The sequence below is a fragment of the Pararge aegeria genome, chromosome 9 (genome assembly GCF_905163445.1).
Source record: "Pararge aegeria chromosome 9, ilParAegt1.1, whole genome shotgun sequence".
In the NCBI taxonomy this organism is placed as follows: Eukaryota; Metazoa; Arthropoda; class Insecta; order Lepidoptera; family Nymphalidae; genus Pararge; species Pararge aegeria.
The window spans coordinates 16,046,303-16,068,920 of record NC_053188.1 but is presented as its reverse complement, the minus strand read 5'-3'; the positions used below and the strand labels follow the sequence as shown (position 1 = coordinate 16,068,920).

Here is a 22,618-nt window from a genome sequence, read left to right as displayed (position 1 = left end):
AGAACTGAGAACTATAAACTAAACTTTTAAAACCTTGTTTTATAGAAAATGCGTATCTAAGTAAATGAAGTTAATAAATAAAACTTTCAATGTATTAAATACCTTTTTTTCTATTGTTAGTGTGGTTTTTTCAACAATAAGGCATGAGATAAATAATTCGAAAATATTTTTATCTCGTTACGCTATAGAAGTATAACTTCTAACGCGTACGTGTACGTGTACACGTGTAATACGTGTGTGTACTTATGTAAGTACACAGTTTTTTTAATTCACCATTGCAACGTTATCTAACCGATTGACGTATATGATGCTGGACGTACTCGTAAGTAAGTAAAAGTTAGAGAAAAATAGTCAAAAAGTAAGAGTAAAATAGTTTGCTCAAGTATTTTGTATGTGTGTAATATCCCATAGAGATGAGACCAAGCTGAAAATAACAATTACCTCACTGCAAAACAAGTGTGCTAAGCTTTGACCAATTTGGGATTTTATTGTATATCTTAGTCTTTTTTGTGCCAGATTTCAAACAAGTTTGCTGAATTTGTTTACAATATGCTCAACTTAAAGTTACTCAACCATACTACATACTAAAATAAATTAAATAATATTCCATAAACTTATTTCCGTTAGTTCTTTTTATTAAATAAATTTGGTATTTTACAAAATAAATTGATACGTATAGGTACTAATCAATATATCTAAATGCATAAAATATCTCGTTAAAAATAATAAGGTTAGGCACTTAAACATAATACAGAGTATATTTACACATAAATACTTAAAATCGTTATTTTTACTTAGTAGTAGTTAATTAATGTTAACGCTAAGGAATGTATAAAACTATAGAAATCTTAATAACAAGACAAAGTCGGAATAATAATTCGCTGGAGTAAACGGACGTTAACTGTGTTATCGAATTTTAATGGGACGAAAATAGTGATGTGATAAAAAGAGATGATTGACACGATGCGTTTTTTTAATCTGCCTATATTGCAATTATTTATTAATAAATACCTATTGACACCTTACTTTAATTCATATTTAGAATTATTATTATTATTATTATAAGGTATAGTTTTTTGCAAGTGAATTGAATCACTAATGAGCTGGAACATCACTATTAAAATAAATGTGGCAACATTATTTTACCATGTGACACTAGCAAATGTCAGTTTGCTGCAGTAAATTAAAATCCGACTAGAAATGTGTACGTGTCACCTTGTTGCCGCGAACGAGACTCAGAGCACACAAATTGTTATTTGATACGAAAAAGAAATTTGTAACAGCGCCTTCACTGTAATTTTTAAACTACATTTCTTGTTACGCTCTAAAACAGCTATTTTACGCCGTTGTACTCCCAGCGTGTAGTATTTCCACTCTTAACTTTTAGTAATACGGTCCCTGGGAGCAGTCGTTCGGTGACAAGTTTTTTCTATACTTAAAGGTTGTATTTGCTATTAGGATTCCTATGTGTAAAACTAAGACTGCTTTATTTTAAGCCTTGAGACATCAGTTTAAAATTTTAATTAAACGTTGGGGCATCTATAAACAACTAGAGATTTTTCTAATAATATGGGGATTATAACTTAAGATGCTGCTATGTAACTAATTCCAAAGTAATTTCCTTTTGATGTAATGTTGTTTTAGTAGTTACTTGAATATGAAAATAACAATGAAGTCACATTGGTTACGAACGCACGGTGTTAGCACCTCCACACAGATAAAATTGATGATTATATAATGCGATATGGCTATCTTATAATTATATCATCGGTGGAAATAGATGGTAGGCCCTGAGAACAATGAATAATAAAGGTAGGCCCTTATATAACATGGATATTGCCAATGTTTGACACTGAAATTGTAAACTACCCACAAAATACATTCTGTGACGTTTTCTTAAAAGAACTGAAAAAAGATACATGTGCAATATACTTATACAAATTGAATGTCTGGTTCAAATGGTCAAAATACCAGTAGGTTTGGATTTTAGAACCCTCAGGACAAAGAATAGTATTCAAACGGTTTACTGCTATGGCTAAAAGCATTATTAGTTAAAAATTAAAACATATAACATCCTAAAAATAAGAATCCATTATACTAAATAATGATTGAAATATTACTGCTTTGAGAATTCGTAGTAAACCCTCTTTTTACAAGTAGAACCTATCCTGTGCATTCGGACACTGCATAGTTAATAATGTTTTTGTAAAAGGATGTAAACATCGTATGGCGCAACTTTACTCCTCATAGTCGTCAAATATTGGCATGTAATCATCGCTTCTCGACTTTATCTTCAACCCGAACTGAGCCATATGGTTTATACCAGCTTCATCTTGGTCGAAGCTTTTAATAGTATCCGTTTTCCAATCAAAGTTATCCTGTTTCCTTGGTGCCTCTTTACGTTTCATGTTTGCTAGCTTCGTAGTTACTGCTTCTTTCTGTTAATGAAAATGTTATTTGTTATATTATTATACTTTAGTAGTTTATACGTTAAAACTTATGAATGGTTCAAAAGAGTGTCTATTTGTCATTTCTGATTCTTATATTTGGTTTTCAACTATTTCAGTTACTTTCGCATTCTCTACATCAATTTTATTTTAACCTATTGTTTTGATTTTTTTTTCCAGTGTAGTTTCTGTTTTATTAATTAATATAGATAATTCGCTATCTAAATATCTATATATAGTGAATATCTACTGTTATTCCATTTATTACTTCCAAATTTTACTTTATTTTAATTTTATTCTATTGTATTTTAGCTATCTCCATGTTTTTTTTCTGAAAGTTTTCCAGTTTGAAAGCTTGCCAGTCAAATGGTATGTTTGTTGTTTTAGTTGTATGCAACAAATCCAAATTCTTATATATCTACCCTAAATAGCTAAACTCCAAAAATTGTACTACATAAATATTATTTATCTACAAGCTCACCTGTGCGGGATTATCAACATAACTAGCGTAAACTCTCAAAACTGGTTCACCAGTTTTATCATCAAACGTCAGTTTACTTTTAGGAGGTATCTTGGCCTTAACTACTGTTCTCTGTGGAGTTTGTTCAGAGACCCTCTTTTCTGTTACGGAAAACATACGAACTGGTGGCCGATTAGCCAAAACAGATTTTTCTTTGTTGAAGTCTTGATCTTCGCTTATTTTAGCTTCAACTAGTTGTCCTGCAAATATTTCGCCGTCTTGGTTAACTTTAGCCTGTTTCTCATTTGCTCGCAGTAAAGTGTAAGCCACGTTAACTGATTCAGCTGTCTTTTCGAACGGTGTTGCAATTAAATTTTTGAGAGCATCAACTTTGTCATTTTTATCAAGATTTTGATGCTGCATGAACAAAGCTTTTGTTTCCCTTGTGGTTGTCGTGGGTGGAATCGTTGTAGTTATGTTAACTTTGTTGTCTTTTTGTGTATTCGTTTTATTTTGTACTTTGTCGAATTCAGTTCCCATAGTAGCTCTCACATCGTTTAATGCAGTGTAAAATCCATTTGCAATAACATTACCAACGCTTTGACCTATTTGAGCGTAATATACAGGTACTGATTTATGATCTTCTGTACTCGTTTCAACTTGCTTAATTGTACTAGTGGTCTGTGTTTCGGTTGTTACTAAGTCAACGGTTGAATTTTGTGGTATGGCTGCAGTGGTAAGGTCAACATCAATTATATTTTCCGAAACGTTTTTGATAGTAAATGCTTGAGGCACTAAAGATATTACTGGACTTTGTTGTGTTTCTCTTTGGACTAAGTTCTTTTCTTCACTGGGAACGAATGACGATGGCACCTGTTTGGTAATCTGTTCATTTTGTAACAAATACAAAGGAGGTTCGGTCTCAGGTGCTTGTGTTTGAATTTGTACTTGTGGTGGAAAATCTTGGGTGAATGGGAGGAACTCAGTTGGCGGAAATTGCTGGAATATAGTTGGGAACTGTTGGTATATTCCGTTCGGGGCCATTATTAATCCTTCCGCCGCTTTAAAGTCTTGGGGAGTTCCATGGAAGCCCTGTAATATGAAATCGTTAATGTCGCATTTAAATTTATTTCACAGTTTCCTACTTAGACGTGATATGACAATAGTGTAGTACTAAAAAGCAAACTGTAGGGAGCCCGATAGATGCAAGCTTCATCACACAAGAAAATATGAACTGCCTGTAAAGGTCTATGTTCTTTGAACTGTGGATTCCATTTGTTGTCATGATAATGATGTTGACTTTATTACGGAATTTGTTTATAGATATATTATGAAAACGAACCTGCATTGCGAACTGATGTGGGATCACAGAATTCTCCGAGACAGGTTGGGTTCCTAGATGTATCGGTAGACCATACTCAGAGGCTATATGTAGTGCTGCATTATTCCTCATTATAGTTTGCAGTTCTGCCGCGGACAGTGTCTTAAAAGAAAATTTTACGTTATCCGTTATTTCGAGTTAAAGAATGTCGTGTTTTTATTATTATAACAGTGGGGTGAGTGAATAATTATTTATGCTACATTCTGGACATGCTGCTGTCACTTTCAATATTGGACCAAAGCATGCGTTACTTTGCGGAATTCCATGATATATTATGAAAATTAAGCTTAATTAGCTATGCTCTGCGAAAAACGGGAGAATCTTCCATCCTTATACTCCACACCCAACAGATCTTCGGAATTTACTTTCTATGTACGTTTCGCTCCGAAACCGGAGTATCCTCATGAGATGTTGACTTTACAATAAATAATTGTTAAGACTCCTAACAATTATTCAGTGTAAAAAATAGCAAATTAATTTTAATTTTCATAATATCTGCTGTCACTGTGATACTGTACGAGTGTCCAAAGAACTAAAATGACAGTGAATACTGTTATTTGTTTGGGAGACACTCTTATAAGAGTGCAATGGGATAAAATTAAAACAGTTATTTGTAGAGACACAATCAGTCGAGTGAGTTTTAATGAATGATTAAATGAATGCAAAACGTTTAGCTGGTGATTACTGATACAATGAATACTGAATCAGTAATCACAAGCTAAACGTGTGAAAAAAATTAAGAATTTGTAAGTCAGAGCTCAGCTGTCGATGGGACTTGATATTATTCTTCTAGTTATGCAAATTTTTTCCAGTTTCACTTACAGATGCTTTGGAAAATCCGATTGGATGCTCGATTCTTGGATTGTGTTGATAGATCGATTGATCAGCATATTTCTCCGTTACTTCATATGTCGGCCGAGGCTATAAAGGTAATAAGTAAGTATTACTTGAGGATGCGAAAATAAAAAACATTCCTCATATAATTCACGATTCAACTATTCAAAATAGTTGAATAGTTGAATCGTGAATTATATTTTTGTAACGATCCGCTATCGGCTCTGTTAAATTTTTGTTTGTCACAAGTTGATACTGAACGCCAAATCCAGTTTACAAAGCTTATTTGCACACGATTTGATTGCAACTGGCTAAATAAAGCCAGTTGCACCCTAACCCAAGTTTCCTATTGGAATTACTTAGATTTCTTGATTAAACTAACACGGGAAGTAAACTAGACGTCTAATATATGTTAACTGAAATGTTACTAAGTACCTACTTCATAACTGCAATTTTACGGTTGGATTGCAGTTCGAATGCATACTAGTTACCTCAAAGCTCAGTTTCGCTTGTAACTTGGTATCTCTTTTGGCTCTCTCGTCTCATCTATTCACTCTTGATTTAAAGGTATATTATATGTAGGAGGTAAGGAGGAACATGGAAGCTGAAACGGCATTCCAGAAACGAGGATGCAAAGCGCTTCGTATGTGTACATGGTATAAAATCCACATAGGGGTGCAGAGCCTTACGTTGCCTCGCGGCTCGATGTTACCAAAAAAATTGAGAAGGGAATAGAGTACACTCGAGAACTATATCTAGTACAATACCGAAAAATAGGCAACCTTGCGACGATGATCCAAACTCTAAAAGTTTTTAGTGGCTAAGGCAGTTGTCCCACCAACGACGAGAAAACGACTAACTATCGGCTATTTTCTCGCTCAAGAAACGTACAATAGATATACTTTCCGTGTGAACAAAAGAGATGCATATACAAACAGTTGATCGCTGACTGTTCACACTGCCGGCGAGCAATTGCTTCACTAGTTTGTCGCTGAGCGACAAGAGCCATGAAAGATAACTCACACTCACTTATAGCCGAGCTACACAAATATCGGAACTACGCACTCGCTCCCCGCGTCTCGCTAACTCGTTTCTAGTTCTAGCTCTACTCGTTACTCGTTAATCGTTGCCGGTGAGACAAGTGCCTTAGTCACCGATGAGTCTTATAGCACGGCGATCCAGCCATCCGATAAATGGGACCAGTACTCCATACACGATCGAACATGAGCTTGGTACCGTTGGTGAGAATCTGTTCAGGCGTGAAGTACCGCTAGACCTCATTGAGGATCTAAAGTTTTTAAATTGACAGCTGTTGCTTATTGCCTTGGATTGGATGCATTGTCCGAAGTTAAGATTGGACGACATATTGACACCTAGAAGCCCTTTAAGAGTGCAAGAGTGAATAGACATTTATAACGCGCCCTCTTTATTGTTTTCCTTCTGCCATTGCTAAATCTTATTTCGCATTATAAGAATATCTAGTAACAATACATTTGAGTAGGTAAAATAGTTGGTACAATAGTGGAAAATAAATACACACCGACTCAGAAGATTCGCTCTCACTACTGCCTTCCGAGGAGTCCATGACGACAATCGGCTTCTCGGACAGACTGAGGTTAGGCGCTGGGATAGTGTGGATAGCACCTGCGGTTACAACACTCTGAACCGAATTGTCTATGCCCACAGCATACGAACACCACTCGATCATAATATAAAACACTACCCGCTTACTACGACCCACCGTGTCTCATCGACCACCCTTTGATCGACTCCTTAGAGTAGTATCGTTGAGTATTAGGCTATCAAACGCCAGTAGTTATTATACTATGAAAATGAGTGTTCGGTTTATATTGCTGTGGACACTAACAAAAATTATGTGCAATGTGCACTGAAAAGAAAATACTTATCAATTAATATTAAGGTGGTGAGTATTCCAAAAAGGGGTTTAAACAACTTACTCATATATGATATTATATGATAGCATATAGGTATCAACTAACTATATTATTAAAACCGAAAGTAATTTAGATATTAAAACTACTTAGGTGAAAAAATATACCTTATTTTTGACCATCTTTCTGGATACCCCAGCTATACGCGACTATCTAAAATTACCTTACAGAAATAATGTGCAAATTTACCTACCTCTAACGTAAATCAGTAAGGTTTTCTTATTTGTTGGGATTTTGGGATCAATTAAAAATACTATACATATGTAGAGATTACTGATTATTTCGGTTTTGGTTAACAATTGGTTGAAACTGAAAAGTGCACGTAGCGGCTACGTAGAATTTTAGGTTTGCAACGCTGTAAAATCGAAACCTGGTCATGTTATAAACTCTTTTATAGAAATTAATAAAAATAGGTAAAGAGAATTAATTACGATTACCAGTATTGTAATAAGTACTTGTCGGTAATTAATTCTCTTAAAACATTATTCTCACTAGATGGCGCTCTTTCGATTTCATATAAATCGTGGATAACTTTCACGCGATCGAATAGGTAAACGAAGGTAGAAAATCTAGTTCTTCAGTAATAAGTAGTTCTATAGTTAAAGAGGTGCTAATAAAGGTGCTTAAGTGCATCCCAGCTAGTCAACCTGTACCATCTGGCTGTATAAGTGGAGAGGCCATGGGTCGCACGAAGTCATACTCCTGCGTCGAGCTGGGTATCGGCAGCCTAGTCGTCTTCCAGGGGCTGAAGACGTTGCGAGTTGGAACTGGGTTGACATGCTTCATGGCGTATCTGGAAGTAATTATTATCTTAGACTAAGTAATTAAAATATCACTTGATTCTACGTTGAAGGAAAACATCGTGAGGAAACCTGCATGCCTGAGAGATCTAAATAATGTTCTCAAAGGTGTGTCGAGTCCACCAAGCCGCACCGGGCCAGCGTGGTGGACCACGGCCTTAACCCTTTCTCATTGCGGGAGGTGACTCGTGCTATGTAGTGGGCCGGTAATGGGTCGATGTGCTGATGTATTAATAAATCGAGCCAAGGATTATTGGATAGAAGCAGACGTTACTTTGCGCATTATATTATGAAAATTAAGCTTAAAAACCTAATGAATAATTGTTAAGCAAACATTGTAAAGTCATCGTCTCCTGAGAATGCTATGGTGCTGGAGCGAAACATGCGTAGAGGGTACATTGCCGAGGATCTGTTTGGTGTGGAGTATAAGAATTGAAGAAATTACACCATACAGATTCTCCTGCTTTTCGCAGACTATAGCAAATGAAGCTTAATTTTCATGTGTTATAGGTACTAAGATGACAGAAGATTTTTTTTATTAATAACATACATAAATACTTATTTTATACATGTAATCACCCAGACACTGAAAAACATAAATGTTCATCACTGAAACATTTTCCAGTTTTGGGAACCGAACCCACTGCCTTGGATTCAAAAAGCAGGATCGTTGCACACTTTTCTCCGGGCGTCTAACAAAGCCAACAAGAGGGACATGCCGTGGTGGTATTTAGTTTGGGTATAACCCCTTTAGAGGGGGGAGTTCCACATAACCTCCGTCCTGCCCAAGGGTCGGAGGTGGCAATAAAGCTTTTCCACCACGCTAAAATAAAAAAATTGGTCGTAGCCCACTGCGTCAACGCAATGTGCTAACATTGCGTTTGATGATATCGGCTCATTATTTTATGACGTGAATGTCGACATCACCCAAAAAAATTTAAACTAACCTATGGTGCGGGAAATTCCTGTACAAAATGAAAGGGGCCCTCCTCGACGCGGTTGGTACGATCCGTTGCTGGTACATCGGCCGCTGCAGCATCACGCCGGGACGGAACGCTACGGGATTCCTCATCTTCAGCGCCATCCGACTAGGGTACGACGCTTCGCATAACGTCCATAGCGTTATCACTAGCAGTATCTGCAGGAGAATCCTTATTAATATTATAAATGTAAATCTGTTTTTGTTTGTTTGTCCTTCCTCCTAATAAAATAAGCAACCAATCAACTTGATTTTTGATGTGGAGTTAGTTGAAAGTACGGAGAGTAAGTAATATGGGCTACATGTGACATTGTGCGTTTGTTTATTTGTTCTAAACTAATCAACTTCATTTTTGGTATGAAGTTAGTTGAACGGACGGAGTTACAGGCTACTTTTTATTCCAGGAAAACATCGTATAATAAACGCGGTCGTAAAACGCGGACAACATCGAGTACGTATTATAAACTGGAATAGTTATGATATCTACATTTTCCGAACATCGGTCATGATGAATGATGAATATTATAACCTTAATTTCTTTATTAATACTAATAAATATAATAATACTAGGAAACAATCGAAAAACAAGTATAGAGAATTTTTTAATGATTTTTAAGTATAGTAAAATATAGGAAATGAGGAACAGTGAAGAGCGGAAGTAAAATATTGATAAAAATCAGTTCCGAAGAAAGCAAACACTGCACTTTTTGCCTATAAAAATTATAAGTGTAATAAAATAAAATAAATTAGTTATATACCTACCAATCGAATATATTTTGTCAAGAACGCTTTTATTCGAGCAATATTTGTATGTTGCCAGTGCCAAATTTTTAATTGTGTGACCAACACGTTCTCGTTTCGAGTTTCAGATTGATGCTACCTAATTCCGAATAAATATCATTTAATTTATTTAAGGAAAGGAATACAGTAGACTTTAGACTAGGTAGATAGGATTTTACATAGGAACCTACCTTACCTAGAACAAGAACCAATTATGGTAAAAAATCCCTTACCTTTGAAGGCGCCAAATTTTATAATAAAATACCTATACTTGAAAAAAAATGTAAACTCATTCAATGTATTCAAAACTAAATTAGCTTCTTATATATTAAGTTATACCAATAAATTTAAAGACGATTACATTGAATGAGTAGATAATAGTAAAATTGAATTTAGTTTAGTCTAATGGCGAAGTGTATTAATTTATTATAGAAAACTAAGTTTCCTATGTAAGTGACTTAGGTCTTTTTATGGGAATAAATGTCTTTAAACCTAAACCTATTATAACTATTTAGGTAGGTACTTAATACCAATAGTAGTATCGCTATATGTAAAACCTACGTATAGTGGTACTACTTCTGATGGTTCAACAGACATCAGCTTTTAAGTTGATTCCGGGAATGTCTTCTCACTTCAAGTTGAGACGTCAAAACCGGCTCTATATCACATAAAAAGGTGTATGCGCACCGCCATACTTTTATAGAACATTGTTCGTTTCTACTGTCGGAATTGTCTATCTATAGATACGTAACCTATTAATGGTCATTTTCTATATTTAATCTATCCGTAATCTTTAGATTTATAACTCAGCAAACTTGCTATTGTCATTAAATGTCCATACATTTTTTTACTAATAACAACTTCGTTAAGCAACTTATCAACAGATTACAGATTGATTGAATATAGAAAACGGACGTTAGTTCCCAGCTACTGAGCAAATACAATAATATTTTTTATTCTGGTAGGCAATTGTGACCACATTTCTGTTCCTACACTATTTAAAAGAAAAATTTAGTTTACTTAATATTAAATATAAAATGTACATTAAGATTACAAATTTCTGGCGACCTCCCTGGCGCAATGGTGAGCGCTGTGAATTTAAGTAGGAGGTACTAGGTTCGATTCCCGGCAAAGGTATTGTGGGATTTTTTTATTTCTGAATATTCTCTGGTCCGGTCTGGTGGGAGGCTTTAGCCGTGTCTAGTTACCACCCTGCCATCAAAGACGTGCCGCTAAGGGTATGACTAACATAATCCTTATCCACAGGTTAGCCCGCTGCCATCTTACCTAGTGGCAGTGGCGTGCACAGGGATTTTGACCAGGGTATGCATAAAGAAGGAAAATGGCATAAAATCAAGAGTGAATCTTCTAGGCAAGCGCGCTCCACCTTAGGCTGCATCATCGCTTACCATCAGGTGTGATTGCAGTCAAGCGCTCGTCTATAAATATAAAAAAAAAATTCTTACCCTTTATGATTAATACAAAATTTTTATGGTATGCAGTGCTTTTGTGCATGTATGAAGTGCACGCCACTGCCTGGTGGTAAGGTGAGATGGCAGTCAAGGGCTAACCTGTCGCGATGTATTTTGATATATCCTACAGTTTTTGTAGATCGGAGAGTCGTATCTATAAACTTATGTAGGTATACTAGGTAGTTACTAAGGCATTGTAAGCATATAAATGCATTGAAACACGAACATACTCGTAACTATACAGTTACTCGTAACTCGGCTACATTAATTTAGCACGACTAATTCGATCCGATGATGATAATTTAATCAAATTAAACTTCATTTTAACAAATTTTAGCGACGTCTCAATTTGCGTCGAAGGTCATTATCTCTTCATTTCACTTTCGCATAACAAACCGTTTGGAGGATAATAGCTTGAAGCATGCGAGTGCAATGACTAGAGTGAAACGAGTCACGGTGATTGAATTGAGATAATATGTAGCATTTTTAGCTTCTGCCATATTACGGGATTCATTTTGCGATTGAATTAGAATATATGAGTTTGACGACCTCCCTAGCGCAACGGTGAGCGCTGCGAATTTAAGTAGGAGGTCCCGGATCGAACCCGACAGAGGCAATTTGGGAATTTATAATTTCTGAATTTTATCTGGTCTGGTCTGGTGGGAGGCTTTGGCCGCGGGTAGTTACCGCTCCTGACAAAGACGTGCAGCTAAGCGATTTAGTGTTCTGGCGCGATGTCACATAGAAACCTATTATTTACTACCATACTCCTTAACGGGTAAGCCCGCTACCATCTTAGACTGCATCATCACTTGCCACCAGGTGAGATTGCAGCTAAGGGCTAACTTGTAGTGGAATAAAAAAAAATTAACAAAATATTACAGATTATGACTCTTTCCATCGCCCGCTGAGTGACGCTGAGCCTTCTTCTAATGCCCATATACCTACCTAGTTCACGATCCAAAGCGAGCGATTTATTCATAACGTGCTCAAAGGTGTGTAAAGTAAAAAATTATATCCCCTTATCGTATCCCCTGACAAGGGATAAAATTTACGTGTCCACTTGCCAAAGCACGGAAACAGGGAATAGGAGAAGTTAACCCGCGTATATTATTTGGATATTATTTTCACATGTGCGCCAAATCTCGGAGAGTTCTAAATGAAGCAGTCACTGAAGATAAAATTATGTCATTTCCCCCTGGGAGAAAAATGCAGGTTGTTTTGCAACCTAATAGATGTATCTACTTAAGATATTTGTTTGTTTTGTTGTAATTTAGTTATTCTATCTATATATATATATATATCTATAGTAGTTAACGAATGCAGTTATCACCATCACTAACATTAGTGTTAACATGTTAAATGTATGAACGCTTCATAAGTGCCTGTGATAAGGTCTACATGAATAAAACATTTTTGAATTTGAATTTGAATTTATTGTACCTTTTACGGACGTATTGTATTAAACGTAACTGTGTGTCAATGTTCTATTATTCAATGCTATATTAGTATTAAAAAAATGCGTTTGTCGTCACGTAACAAAACTATTCTATAGTGAAAAAAATGAATTAAAATGCATGTCTCATGATCGTGCAATTAACTGGCATAGTGGTAATCTACTCGTAGTAGCGTGTGGCGACGTCATATTTTATCTCAGTTTATATACAAAATTCAACTTTTTATGTGTTAGAAAATGATTTATGATTTTGTCGTCAACGTCTTTTCACTTTCGCATATGACTTCCTGGTTTAAACTAGTAAGCAGATATATAATATACCTTTGGTTATAGTTTTTGGACATTTAGATAGCTTGTGAGCAACGACTAAGATACCGGGGGGTATCTTTGCATCATTCGAGTCCATATAGACGGCCGAGTGGCGCAGTGGGCAGCGACCCTGCTTTCTGAGTCCAAGGTCGTGGGTTCGATGTTTGTGTGATGAACATGAATGTTTTCCAGTGTCTGGGTGTTTATCTGTATATAATAAGTATTTATGTGTATTATAATAATAAAATAAATATTCATCAGCTATCTAAGTACCTATAACACAAGCTACGCTTACTTTGGGGCTAGATGGCGATGTGTGTATTGTCGTAGTATATTTATTTGTTTATTATTTATATAGGACTGAAGTATTTCTTTTTCTTTTTGGAAGGACACTTGCCGATGGCAGCACAGGTAAGAGACAAAACTTATATCCCCTGACCAGGGATTTAATTAACGTGCCCTCCTGCTAAAGCACGGGAACAAGGAATAGGAGAAGTTAACCATCGTTTAGTATTACATGTAGCGGTCTCCACATTACAGAACTAGATGGCGCCACAAAAATCCTGCATCGCGCTAGCGAAGTGTTCACAAAGAATGTACGGACCTCGGTCCCCGAGCACGATCACCCGCTCGGAGGAAGATCTTCCTATTGTTACGGTCGAGCGTATCACCATAGCTCCCGTACATTACACATATATATTATTTGGATATTATTTCCACTTGTGCGCCAGTGCTCTGTGAGTTCATCACGCGACAAGTGATGTTTCAGTTTGTACACCACTATGAAGTAAGGGAAATAAAAGAATAATAGAAATACAAAGACGGAAGTAGAATACAAAAGGCGGCCTTATCGCTTAGTAGCGATCTCTGCCAGGCAACCTTAGGATTAGAACAACATGGGCGAGAACGTACAGGTGGTTTAAAATTATTATAAACCTACATTAAAATAGCTAAATACAAAAACATTAAACACAATTAAATAAATAATATAAATAAATATACTACGACAATACACACATCGCCATCTAGTCCCAAAGTTAGCGTAGCTTGTTTTATGGATACTAAGATAACTGATAAATATTTTTTATGAATAATACACATAAATACTTATAATATATAGATAAACACCCAGGTAAATATTTTCCAGCATTGGGAATTGAACCCTTGGACACAGAAAGCAGGGTCGCTGCCCACTGCGCCAATCGGCTGTCGAATTGCACAAATAAGAAAAATTCTTTCCATCCTTTCAACTAACTCAATGCCGAAAATCATGTTGATCGGCTGCTTATTTAAGGCGAGAAGGAAGGACAAACACACCTACTTTCGCATTTATAATATTAGTTAGAATAGATATCTATTATTTAGCCTACATACATCATTTATTTTCTCAACTATAACAGAACAGTGTCGGTACCTACATACTAACTGAAGTAAATAATGTTTATACTAAACAATTCTCGAGTCAAGTACGTTACGTGCAACAAATAAGGCAGAACGCTAACGGCTTTTCTTCAGTCTAATTGCGGCCCGCTAGAGAAATTACTGCAATGATGAATTTTCTGCGCCGTAATCGCGGCAGGCTGCGGTGGTTATGTATCATAAAGTGCCATTTTTATTTTTAATACCTACGTGACACGTCACACGTAATCCACGGCTTGTGAAATTATAGTTCACTTTGTGAAAATCCGAGTTAAAATTTTTATCAAAAGTCAATGACAAAAATCAATAAATAAATATAGATAATACGACAATACACACATCGCCATCTAGCCCCAAAGTAAGCGTAGCTTGTGTTATGGGTACTAAGATGACTGATGAATATTTTTATGAATAATATACTTAAATACTTAGAATATACATATAAACACCCAGACACTAAAAAACATTCATGCTCATCACTCAAACATGTTCCATTAATGGAATCGTACCCACAACCTGCAAAAAAGCAGGGTCGCTGCAAACTGCGCCATCGACCGAAAGTCAAAAATATCTTTATTCAAGTAAGCCCATAGATGACACCTAGCTTTTTAAAGTTAGAGATAAACAGATTCCTCGAAACTTCCACCTAACGTACCGTATAGCCATCTACTGTATAAACCATTGAACTTTGTCTTTCCTTCAATAGACATCTTTATTTCCTAGTCAAAGTCAAAAATATCTTTATTCAAGTAGGCCCAAAGTTGGCACCTAGGTTTTTAGAGATAAACAGATTCTTTGAAACTTCCATCTAACGTACCGTATAGCCTCTACCGTATACAGTTGTACACAGACGAAGTTGCGGGAATCCGCTTAAATCATAAGAGGCTGCTACTAATATCCTTTTTTTAATTTTACTTTTATTGAACTACGGTTTTATAAAGAGAGTTATCGAGAGTATGTATTTCTGTCTGACTGTAATCTGTAAATTAATAATAAATGTAATCAATAAATCATGCAAAAGATTTGGTGCTGGATTTCTTTTAATTTCGGTGCAAAACAAAATTTCATCGCGGATGAAGTCGCGAGCAACTGCTAGTATAATATAAAGAAGAAAAATGCAACAGAAGTGTGCAATATCTTACAGTGAAAAATAAGATTTATTTCGAACGCTGAGCATTTGGTAGTAATTTTGCTAGAACGCTGACCAAATTATTAATATTGATGAGGTTACACTACCTACTTGTAGTATGGTTACATTGCGAAGGAATTGCGAAATAGTTACTTATTACCTTCATATTTGGAGAAATCCTTTTAAACACGATTTTCAAGAAATTAATGCTCGGTGCTCATTTAAAATTCTTTGGATAAGTAAATAAATGTACATAATATGCAGGTCTAAAATATTGAGACTTCAAATTAAAGTCTAAATATATTATACTACCTACGTTAAGTGATATATATATATATATCCTATACTATCAACTATGGAGTATCTCTACGTGATAAAGAATAAGGAGGTCCGTAGAAGAACCAGAGTTACTACATAGGTTAACGAGTCACGAAGCTAAAGCACATAAAAAATTGAGAGAGGAGAACCGATGGACGTTGGGGTCCCAAGGTGCTGCGGTGGTGAATAGCAACCTCGTATTGGTAAGCGCAACTTTGGTAGACACCCAACGAGGTGTAAGGATGACATCAAGCTTGTAGCAGGGAGCTGCTTGACCCAAGCGGCTCAAGACAGTGGTATTAAAAACTCCCCACAAAAGGTCTATGACCTGCAGAGAACGCCTATTAGTTGACATGATATTTATGATGTTAAAATGATGTTATTAACGGATGTAATTAGAAAAGGACTTGGTATCAATACGTACGTCTTATAATTTGATTAGAAATTTCTACGATAGCTAAGAATAACCTCATGTAAGGGGACAGGAGGTTATTCTTAGCTATCGTAGAAATAATCCCCACTTACATGAGTGTGCTAGAAAGGCAGCTGCCAGAGAGGAGTGGAGACGAATAGTCAAGCGTGCCACAACCCTTAAATGACGACCACGACCGTTCTGACAAGAGCGAACCGACTGAGAAGAAAGAATAACCTAGTGTGTTAGGATGTTACCCCTTTGCATTCGTGGAAACGGTCATTTCATTTCGTAGCCCATAGCTTTGACATCGCTCAATGCTTAGATGTCTAGCGTAACTCTTGTAGAAAAGCAGCCTATAAGCTTTGTCCCGTCACTCTGTCTCAATTTGAAAGAAGGCGTCCAATCAGACGAAAATAGTTGACTTAGAAGGGGCTTGCATCATATCAATCCAATAAGGGCTCATTACAGGACACGGGTCTCCTCCCACAACGAGAAGGGTGTAGGCCGTAGTCCACCACGCTGGCCTAGTGCGGATTGGTGGACTTCACACACCTTTGAGAATATTATGGAGAACTCACAGGCATGCAGGTTTCCTCACTATTGTTTCCTTCACCGTTGAAGCAAGTGATATTTTAATTGATTTTATTTAGATGTGCGTGCTGATTCGAACACAGGTTTTTGAAAGTCTAGCCGAAGTCCTGACTACTAGGCTTTCACCGCTGCACTATTAGTATACATGCCTCGGAGAGCACCTTAAACTGTCGATCTGGTATTGTCACCAACATGTGATAATATTAACTCAAGCAATGTGAAGTTAGCTCTACATCCCTATCTCTTGCTCTCTAAATCCTCTTCTCTCCCCCTTCTCTGAAAGGAGCGAGGAATTAAGAGTTTAGACCGTCCACGCTGCTTCAATGCATTTAAAGTCCTGGCGGGCTTTAAATAATAAGTATTTCTCATGCTTTTGATAACATATGTGGATACTTCATCTACCAAAGGTTGTCTGGAGGAGATCGCTTCAAGCGATAAGGCCTTTGCCTTTGCGCATATATATATTTATTTATTTTGTTTCGTTCAATTTGTTTTTTTTTCTGTATGTGCAATAAAGACTTTCTATCTATATGTAAATATAATAATCAAATATTATTAAGAGTACCCATTTAATTATAATCTTAATATAGTACCCACGAGTACCAGGTATACGAATGTAATATTAAAGTGCTGAGTGCTGCTAAATTATGTTGAAAGAATTAAAACTATTAAAACAATTTATGTAGTTATTCACAGCGGGAAAAAGATGTGTTAATTTTGACAATATTTTAACGAAAATTTATAGCACTTTTATCTCAGCTATTTAATACATTTTTGGATTAAATTAAAGAATACTATAAAAACTGAGTATTTTGGTCGTTTTTTTTTTTAATTGCAGATATAGAAAAGCACACTTTCGTGATATAAAATTTCAAAATTGCATTAAAGAAAATATTGCATAATGCAACGTTACACACTGAAATAAAATCCGGTAATGTTACGATCCTAAGGTAGGATATTATTTATCAACGATTTTAATATTATCAAAGTACTGACTTAAGTGTTCTACTTAAGATTAGCGGGTAATGATATAAATGCCCGGACAAGTGTAAATGCGATGTGAAATCTGGATGGACCGGTTTGTATGATATTTCTCTCCACACACGATCCGTATGAAAAGAAAACGCATTTCCCTGTGATGTACTTGAGAATGACCTTATTTAATTACCTACATGGCTTATGGTCGATTTACGAACGTACATTTAGGTTATTAAATATTACCTATGGGGACATAGGACACACTTTACAGAATTACTTATAAGAACTATCGAAGCTTTAATCTTCTTAAAGCTTTGATAGTTCTTAAAAGCAACACAATCCCAAGCTTTTTTATCTTTAGAATAGCCGGACTATACTAAAGATAATTGTAATCAGTTTTTGTTTGACGGCCGACTGGCGCAGTTGGCAGCGACCCTGCTTTCTGAGTCCAAGGCCGTGAGTTCGATTCCCACAACTGGAAAATGTTTGTGTGATGAGCATTAAGTGTTTTTCAGTGTCTGGGTGTTTATATGTATTTTCTAAGTATTTATGAATGTATGAATGAATGAATACACTTTTATTGTACACCACAGAGAAAATTTACAGAGATACAAATACAACAGCACAATAAGGTAGAACGTACAATTTGGCGGCCTTATCGCTAAATAGCGATCTCTTCCAGGCAACCAAAGGCATACAAGAAAATGTTATAAGAAATTAGTAGGTGGTACAACAAACAAAATTAAATATTAGGACTTAAAACTAAATTAACATAAAAAATAAAAAAAATAAAACAAAACATAGTATATACTAAACATAACATATTAAAGATATGTACAAAAATATATTTGTATTTATGTATATATAATTCATAAAAATATTCATCAGTCATCTTAGTACCCATAACACAAGCTACGCTTACTTTGGGGCTAGATGGCGATGTGTGTATTGTCGTAGTATATTTATTTATTTTTTTATTTATTTAATAAGATTTTTCAATAAAATTTCGTTTTATGAAAACCTTCAACTTGTTAAGAGAGATCTTTATGCCTTTTGAGATCTTAAGATAAATAGTTTAGCGGGTACAACTGCCAAATTAATGAATTGCTAAATATATTGTCTACAAAAAAATTACAGATATGAATATTAAGTTATATTTTTAATTTTTTTTTTCATAAGTTGTAATGTAAAATTAATTATTTTACAAAGTAAATATAAAAATTCCGTTGATTTTCAAACAGACAGAACTTTTTATATTGCCCTTAGTCTGTGCACTATATCACGCGGTTTGTCGGTTTAGAAAAATTGTTATCAGTCAGGTGTTTTTTAGTAAACTACAAGTTATCCCTGCAATATCATCTGCAGAGCTAGCAGCACAGGCTGGAGACAAAAATTATATCCCCCGATAATATCCCCTCACAAGCAGTGGCGTGCACGGGGTCTTCGGTCAGGGTATGCAAAAAACAGATGTATAGAATATAGCTAATATTGGAGGGAAATATTATTATAAAATAAAAATATTCCCCTCCAATATAAGCTATATAAAACAATTTGAGTATGCAGTGCTTTTGTGCATGTATGTAGTGCACGCCACTGCTGACAAGGGATATAATTAACGTGTCCACCTGCTAAAGCACAGGAACAAGGAATAGGAGAAATTTACCCCCGTTTATTATTACACATATATTATTTGGATGTTATTTCCACTTGTGCACCCGTGCTCGGAGAGTTGATAAAGCTGTGGGAGAAGATACATTTTTACCCTTTCCCCGGGGAGAAAATTGTTTTCTGCTATCATTCATGCTAGCCTTGTCTGGTGGTAAATTATTTGCTGTCCAAGATAATTTGTTAAATTCATAGGGACTGTGGGGACTGCTATATTAAAGTCAAACCCTTGAACTGTTGACTTGTGGACCCCAAGTGTCCCTGTTGGGCAAAACACCCGAGAACTGCGCTCATAAGACCACAGCGTTCACCGGTGAGCCATGGAAAACGTAAAAACTATCGTCTTACGTAAAAACTAGTTATTGCCCGCGACTTTTGAATATATATATTTTTTTTTTATTAAAGATAGGCCAGCGTTTGACGATAATCATGCCCGTTAGAAAGCAATGATGAGGTCTAGGTTGGAGCTTGCTTGCCTAGAAGAAGCCTATTCACTCTAGCCTTGAAGGTACCCAAATTATACGTGGCATGAAACACAGGTGCTGGGAGGGCGTTCCACATCCGAGCGGTGCGTATCAGAAACGTATATTCCCGAGATCTCTTGATCTGTGAAAACCAAAAACAAATGCATCCCACTATCTATGTGCTATTTCAGACTATGATCTATCAAGGTGCTAAATATATTAAACTTTAGTTCGGCCGTTCAACTTGGTTGAATAATCCAGCCATTTAATAATGTTAATATGGATATTATATTCTGAATACTATTCTATTCTGAGACGTTATGTATTGCTTATGTATCTAACTATGAAAATTTCTCCTTAATATAACAACTTATGCATGATTATCGTGTAGATAATAGCACGATTTGATTACTTGCCTAACAATTTGTTTTACCTAATATAGGAACGGATGCGATGTAAATCGTCTGAGAAGTTTATTTTCTCAGACATGGCCGGAAATATTCAAATTATATTCAAAAAAAGAATACGCAAAATATCTCACTTTAACGGACCTGGTATGTACAGAACTTTAAAATGCAAATAATAAAACTCCATAACGAAGAAAATGACAAGTTTTTAACATTTTTTTTGGTCTTTTTATAGCATTGTTGCTAGGTAGCAGTGGCGTGCACTTCGTACATGCACAAAATCAAAGCATACCCTATCATTTTTGTATAACTCATAAAGGATTTTCGAATTTTATGCCATCTTCCTTCTTTATGCATACCCTAGTGAAAAACCCCGTGCACGCCACTGCTAGGTAGCGTTGTTTGTATACTCTTTGGGGGCTATGTTAATGTCGAATAGCTTTCACTGAATAAAGGCGCAATGGCAGGAAAATGAACAAAATAATATAATTTACAGTTGCGAAATGATTGAACACTGACTTGACCAAATGCCTATGCAGAAAAGATTTTGCGTTAAAGTCGAATTTGATTTATTACCTCGCATATTTTAAAATCACCGGGTAAATATTAATGGCTGGACGAACAGAGTTCGAAATATGGGCCGCAGGCTAGGATGTGACTTAATTCGAGTCAGATTATTTTCCTGGTCCTCGACAATAATGACTATTTAGGGTTCGACTTTGTTAGTCTTATTTGGAAATTTAAGTCCTACTTCTTACTGAAAAATCTCTGTAGAATTCGGATAGTCTTTCTTTCAGTAAAAACCTTAGATTGTGATAACGCTTTCCTGGTTGTAAAATCCTGCCCAAATAGGTTCAGCTGAAATGAAGATATCCATAGAAAATCCAACGGTTTTTTTAAAAACAGTGTTTGGGTTATGTTTTTTTTTAAATCTCTGTTAAAGAGCTAAGTCACTAAAGTGACTATGTAGCTCTTGTGGGTCTACAATTACTACCTTACAAACTACCTTTTTCTACGTCTACTCTACTCTACTCTACTATCTATTATATAAATATTTCGCGGCCTCAGAATAGGGGTTTGACAAACTTATGTTAAAATCGGCAAATGTTTACTCTGAACCTCGCTATGGACACATTCAATCAGAATGTGATGGGTTATGTAACCATGTAAATAATTACCCTCAGCCTCCTAATATTCTACTACCTAGTCTTAGTTACTCCCGCCATGGTGATCCAATGTGGCTTGGTGGTCGTCAACGATGATTACGTAAATTGTGTCAAATATTAATGCCGGGCTTAATTCCTTTAAATAAAAACCCAATTCCTTAAGAATATTTGGCTTTACCCGGAACCAAACCCAGGATCTTGTAATCCGTATTCGAAAATACGAATCGCTCGACTAACGAGGCAGATTGAAGTCATCAAACAAGCTAGCAGCTATGTCGAAATCGCTGCACAATTACATTTAAATTAATCGCACAATTACATTTTACGTATAGATAATAGAATATTAAAATATAAACAAAAAAAACTTACCTTCATCATTTTGAAAATAAACTGTTGCCGCGAAATATTTAAATTAAATGCGCAATTTTCGCATGATCATAATCACAAACTTTATTTTAAAAAATCACGATAAAATTATCAAAATTTAAAATTCGAACACTTTTCACAAGAAATAACTAAAAAACAGTCAAAGAAAATCAAAATTTCAAAAATCAAGGAATACTCAGAAAAAGTTTTCATTAATTACAAGGTATTTTATCGGGTAAAAACTATTAAAAAGGTATTTTAAACGTCAATATTCAAAGACAGTCGATCTGGTGTGTTGGATGAAATAGGTCATCATGTGATTTTATGTTAGCCCCCCACTTGGTAACAACTTGGTTGGTTTAACGCAGTAACATTAAACTTGCTTACTTGGACTTTACCTCATTTTTACTCCGTAAGCGGCTTTGGCCACTGCGACGTTATCATTTTTATGTTTTTAATAGTAGAATATGTTTGTATGTTTTAATTTAACTAGATTTGTCTTCCACTTTGTCCGCATTTGTTTCGTTATTTTAAATCTAGCGGAAGAAAGTGGTTTTCTTTGCTCTAAATGTATCTTATGACAATTTTCAGGATGGTAAGGTATTTCTACACCAAACTGATACCAAATTCTTATTATTCCTATATATAATTTTAGTTGATTCAAGAGAGAAATTAAAAAAAAAACTGATCTTTCCTCTTCATACTTTTAGTATAAGTAGAATTATATATATAGAAGCCAAGCCCGTGGTTTCACTCGGATATACCTACTAAACAGTTTTAACGGGTTTTATCTACTCATAGACCCGTCATATTTATATTTACTGGCTGAT

General features: G+C 35.6%; 1 protein-coding gene across 2 annotated transcripts; it reads right to left on the bottom strand.

Moving 5' to 3' along the window:
* Positions 1 to 693: 693 nt before the first annotated feature.
* LOC120626559 lies at positions 694 to 21,866 on the bottom strand. 2 transcript variants are annotated; one of them, XM_039894109.1, is made up of 8 exons: positions 21,792 to 21,866; positions 8,822 to 9,012; positions 7,722 to 7,867; positions 6,663 to 6,766; positions 5,111 to 5,209; positions 4,250 to 4,390; positions 2,929 to 3,999; positions 694 to 2,438 (listed from the first exon to the last, which is right to left on the bottom strand). In XM_039894109.1, exons 1-8 carry the CDS (start codon positions 21,798 to 21,800, stop codon positions 2,238 to 2,240), a joined length of 1,962 nt encoding a protein of 653 aa, XP_039750043.1. In that variant the 5' UTR covers positions 21,801 to 21,866; the 3' UTR covers positions 694 to 2,237. The 2 variants fall into 2 exon arrangements, with proteins under 2 accessions (XP_039750043.1, XP_039750044.1); XM_039894110.1 differs by having other exon boundaries at positions 7,728 to 7,867.
* Between the last annotated feature and the right edge of the window lie 752 nt (positions 21,867 to 22,618).

What these genes read in the sequence shown, in the direction of transcription:
- LOC120626559 (XM_039894109.1), bottom strand. An exon ending in TCGGATTTTCCAAAGCATCT is followed by an intron (nt 4,391 to 5,110) that starts GTAAGTGAAACT and finishes TTTTCTTTTAAG; the next exon opens with ACACTGTCCGCGGCAGAACT. An exon ending in ATGTTGATAATCCCGCACAG is followed by an intron (nt 2,439 to 2,928) that starts GTGAGCTTGTAG and finishes TTTCATTAACAG; the next exon opens with AAAGAAGCAGTAACTACGAA.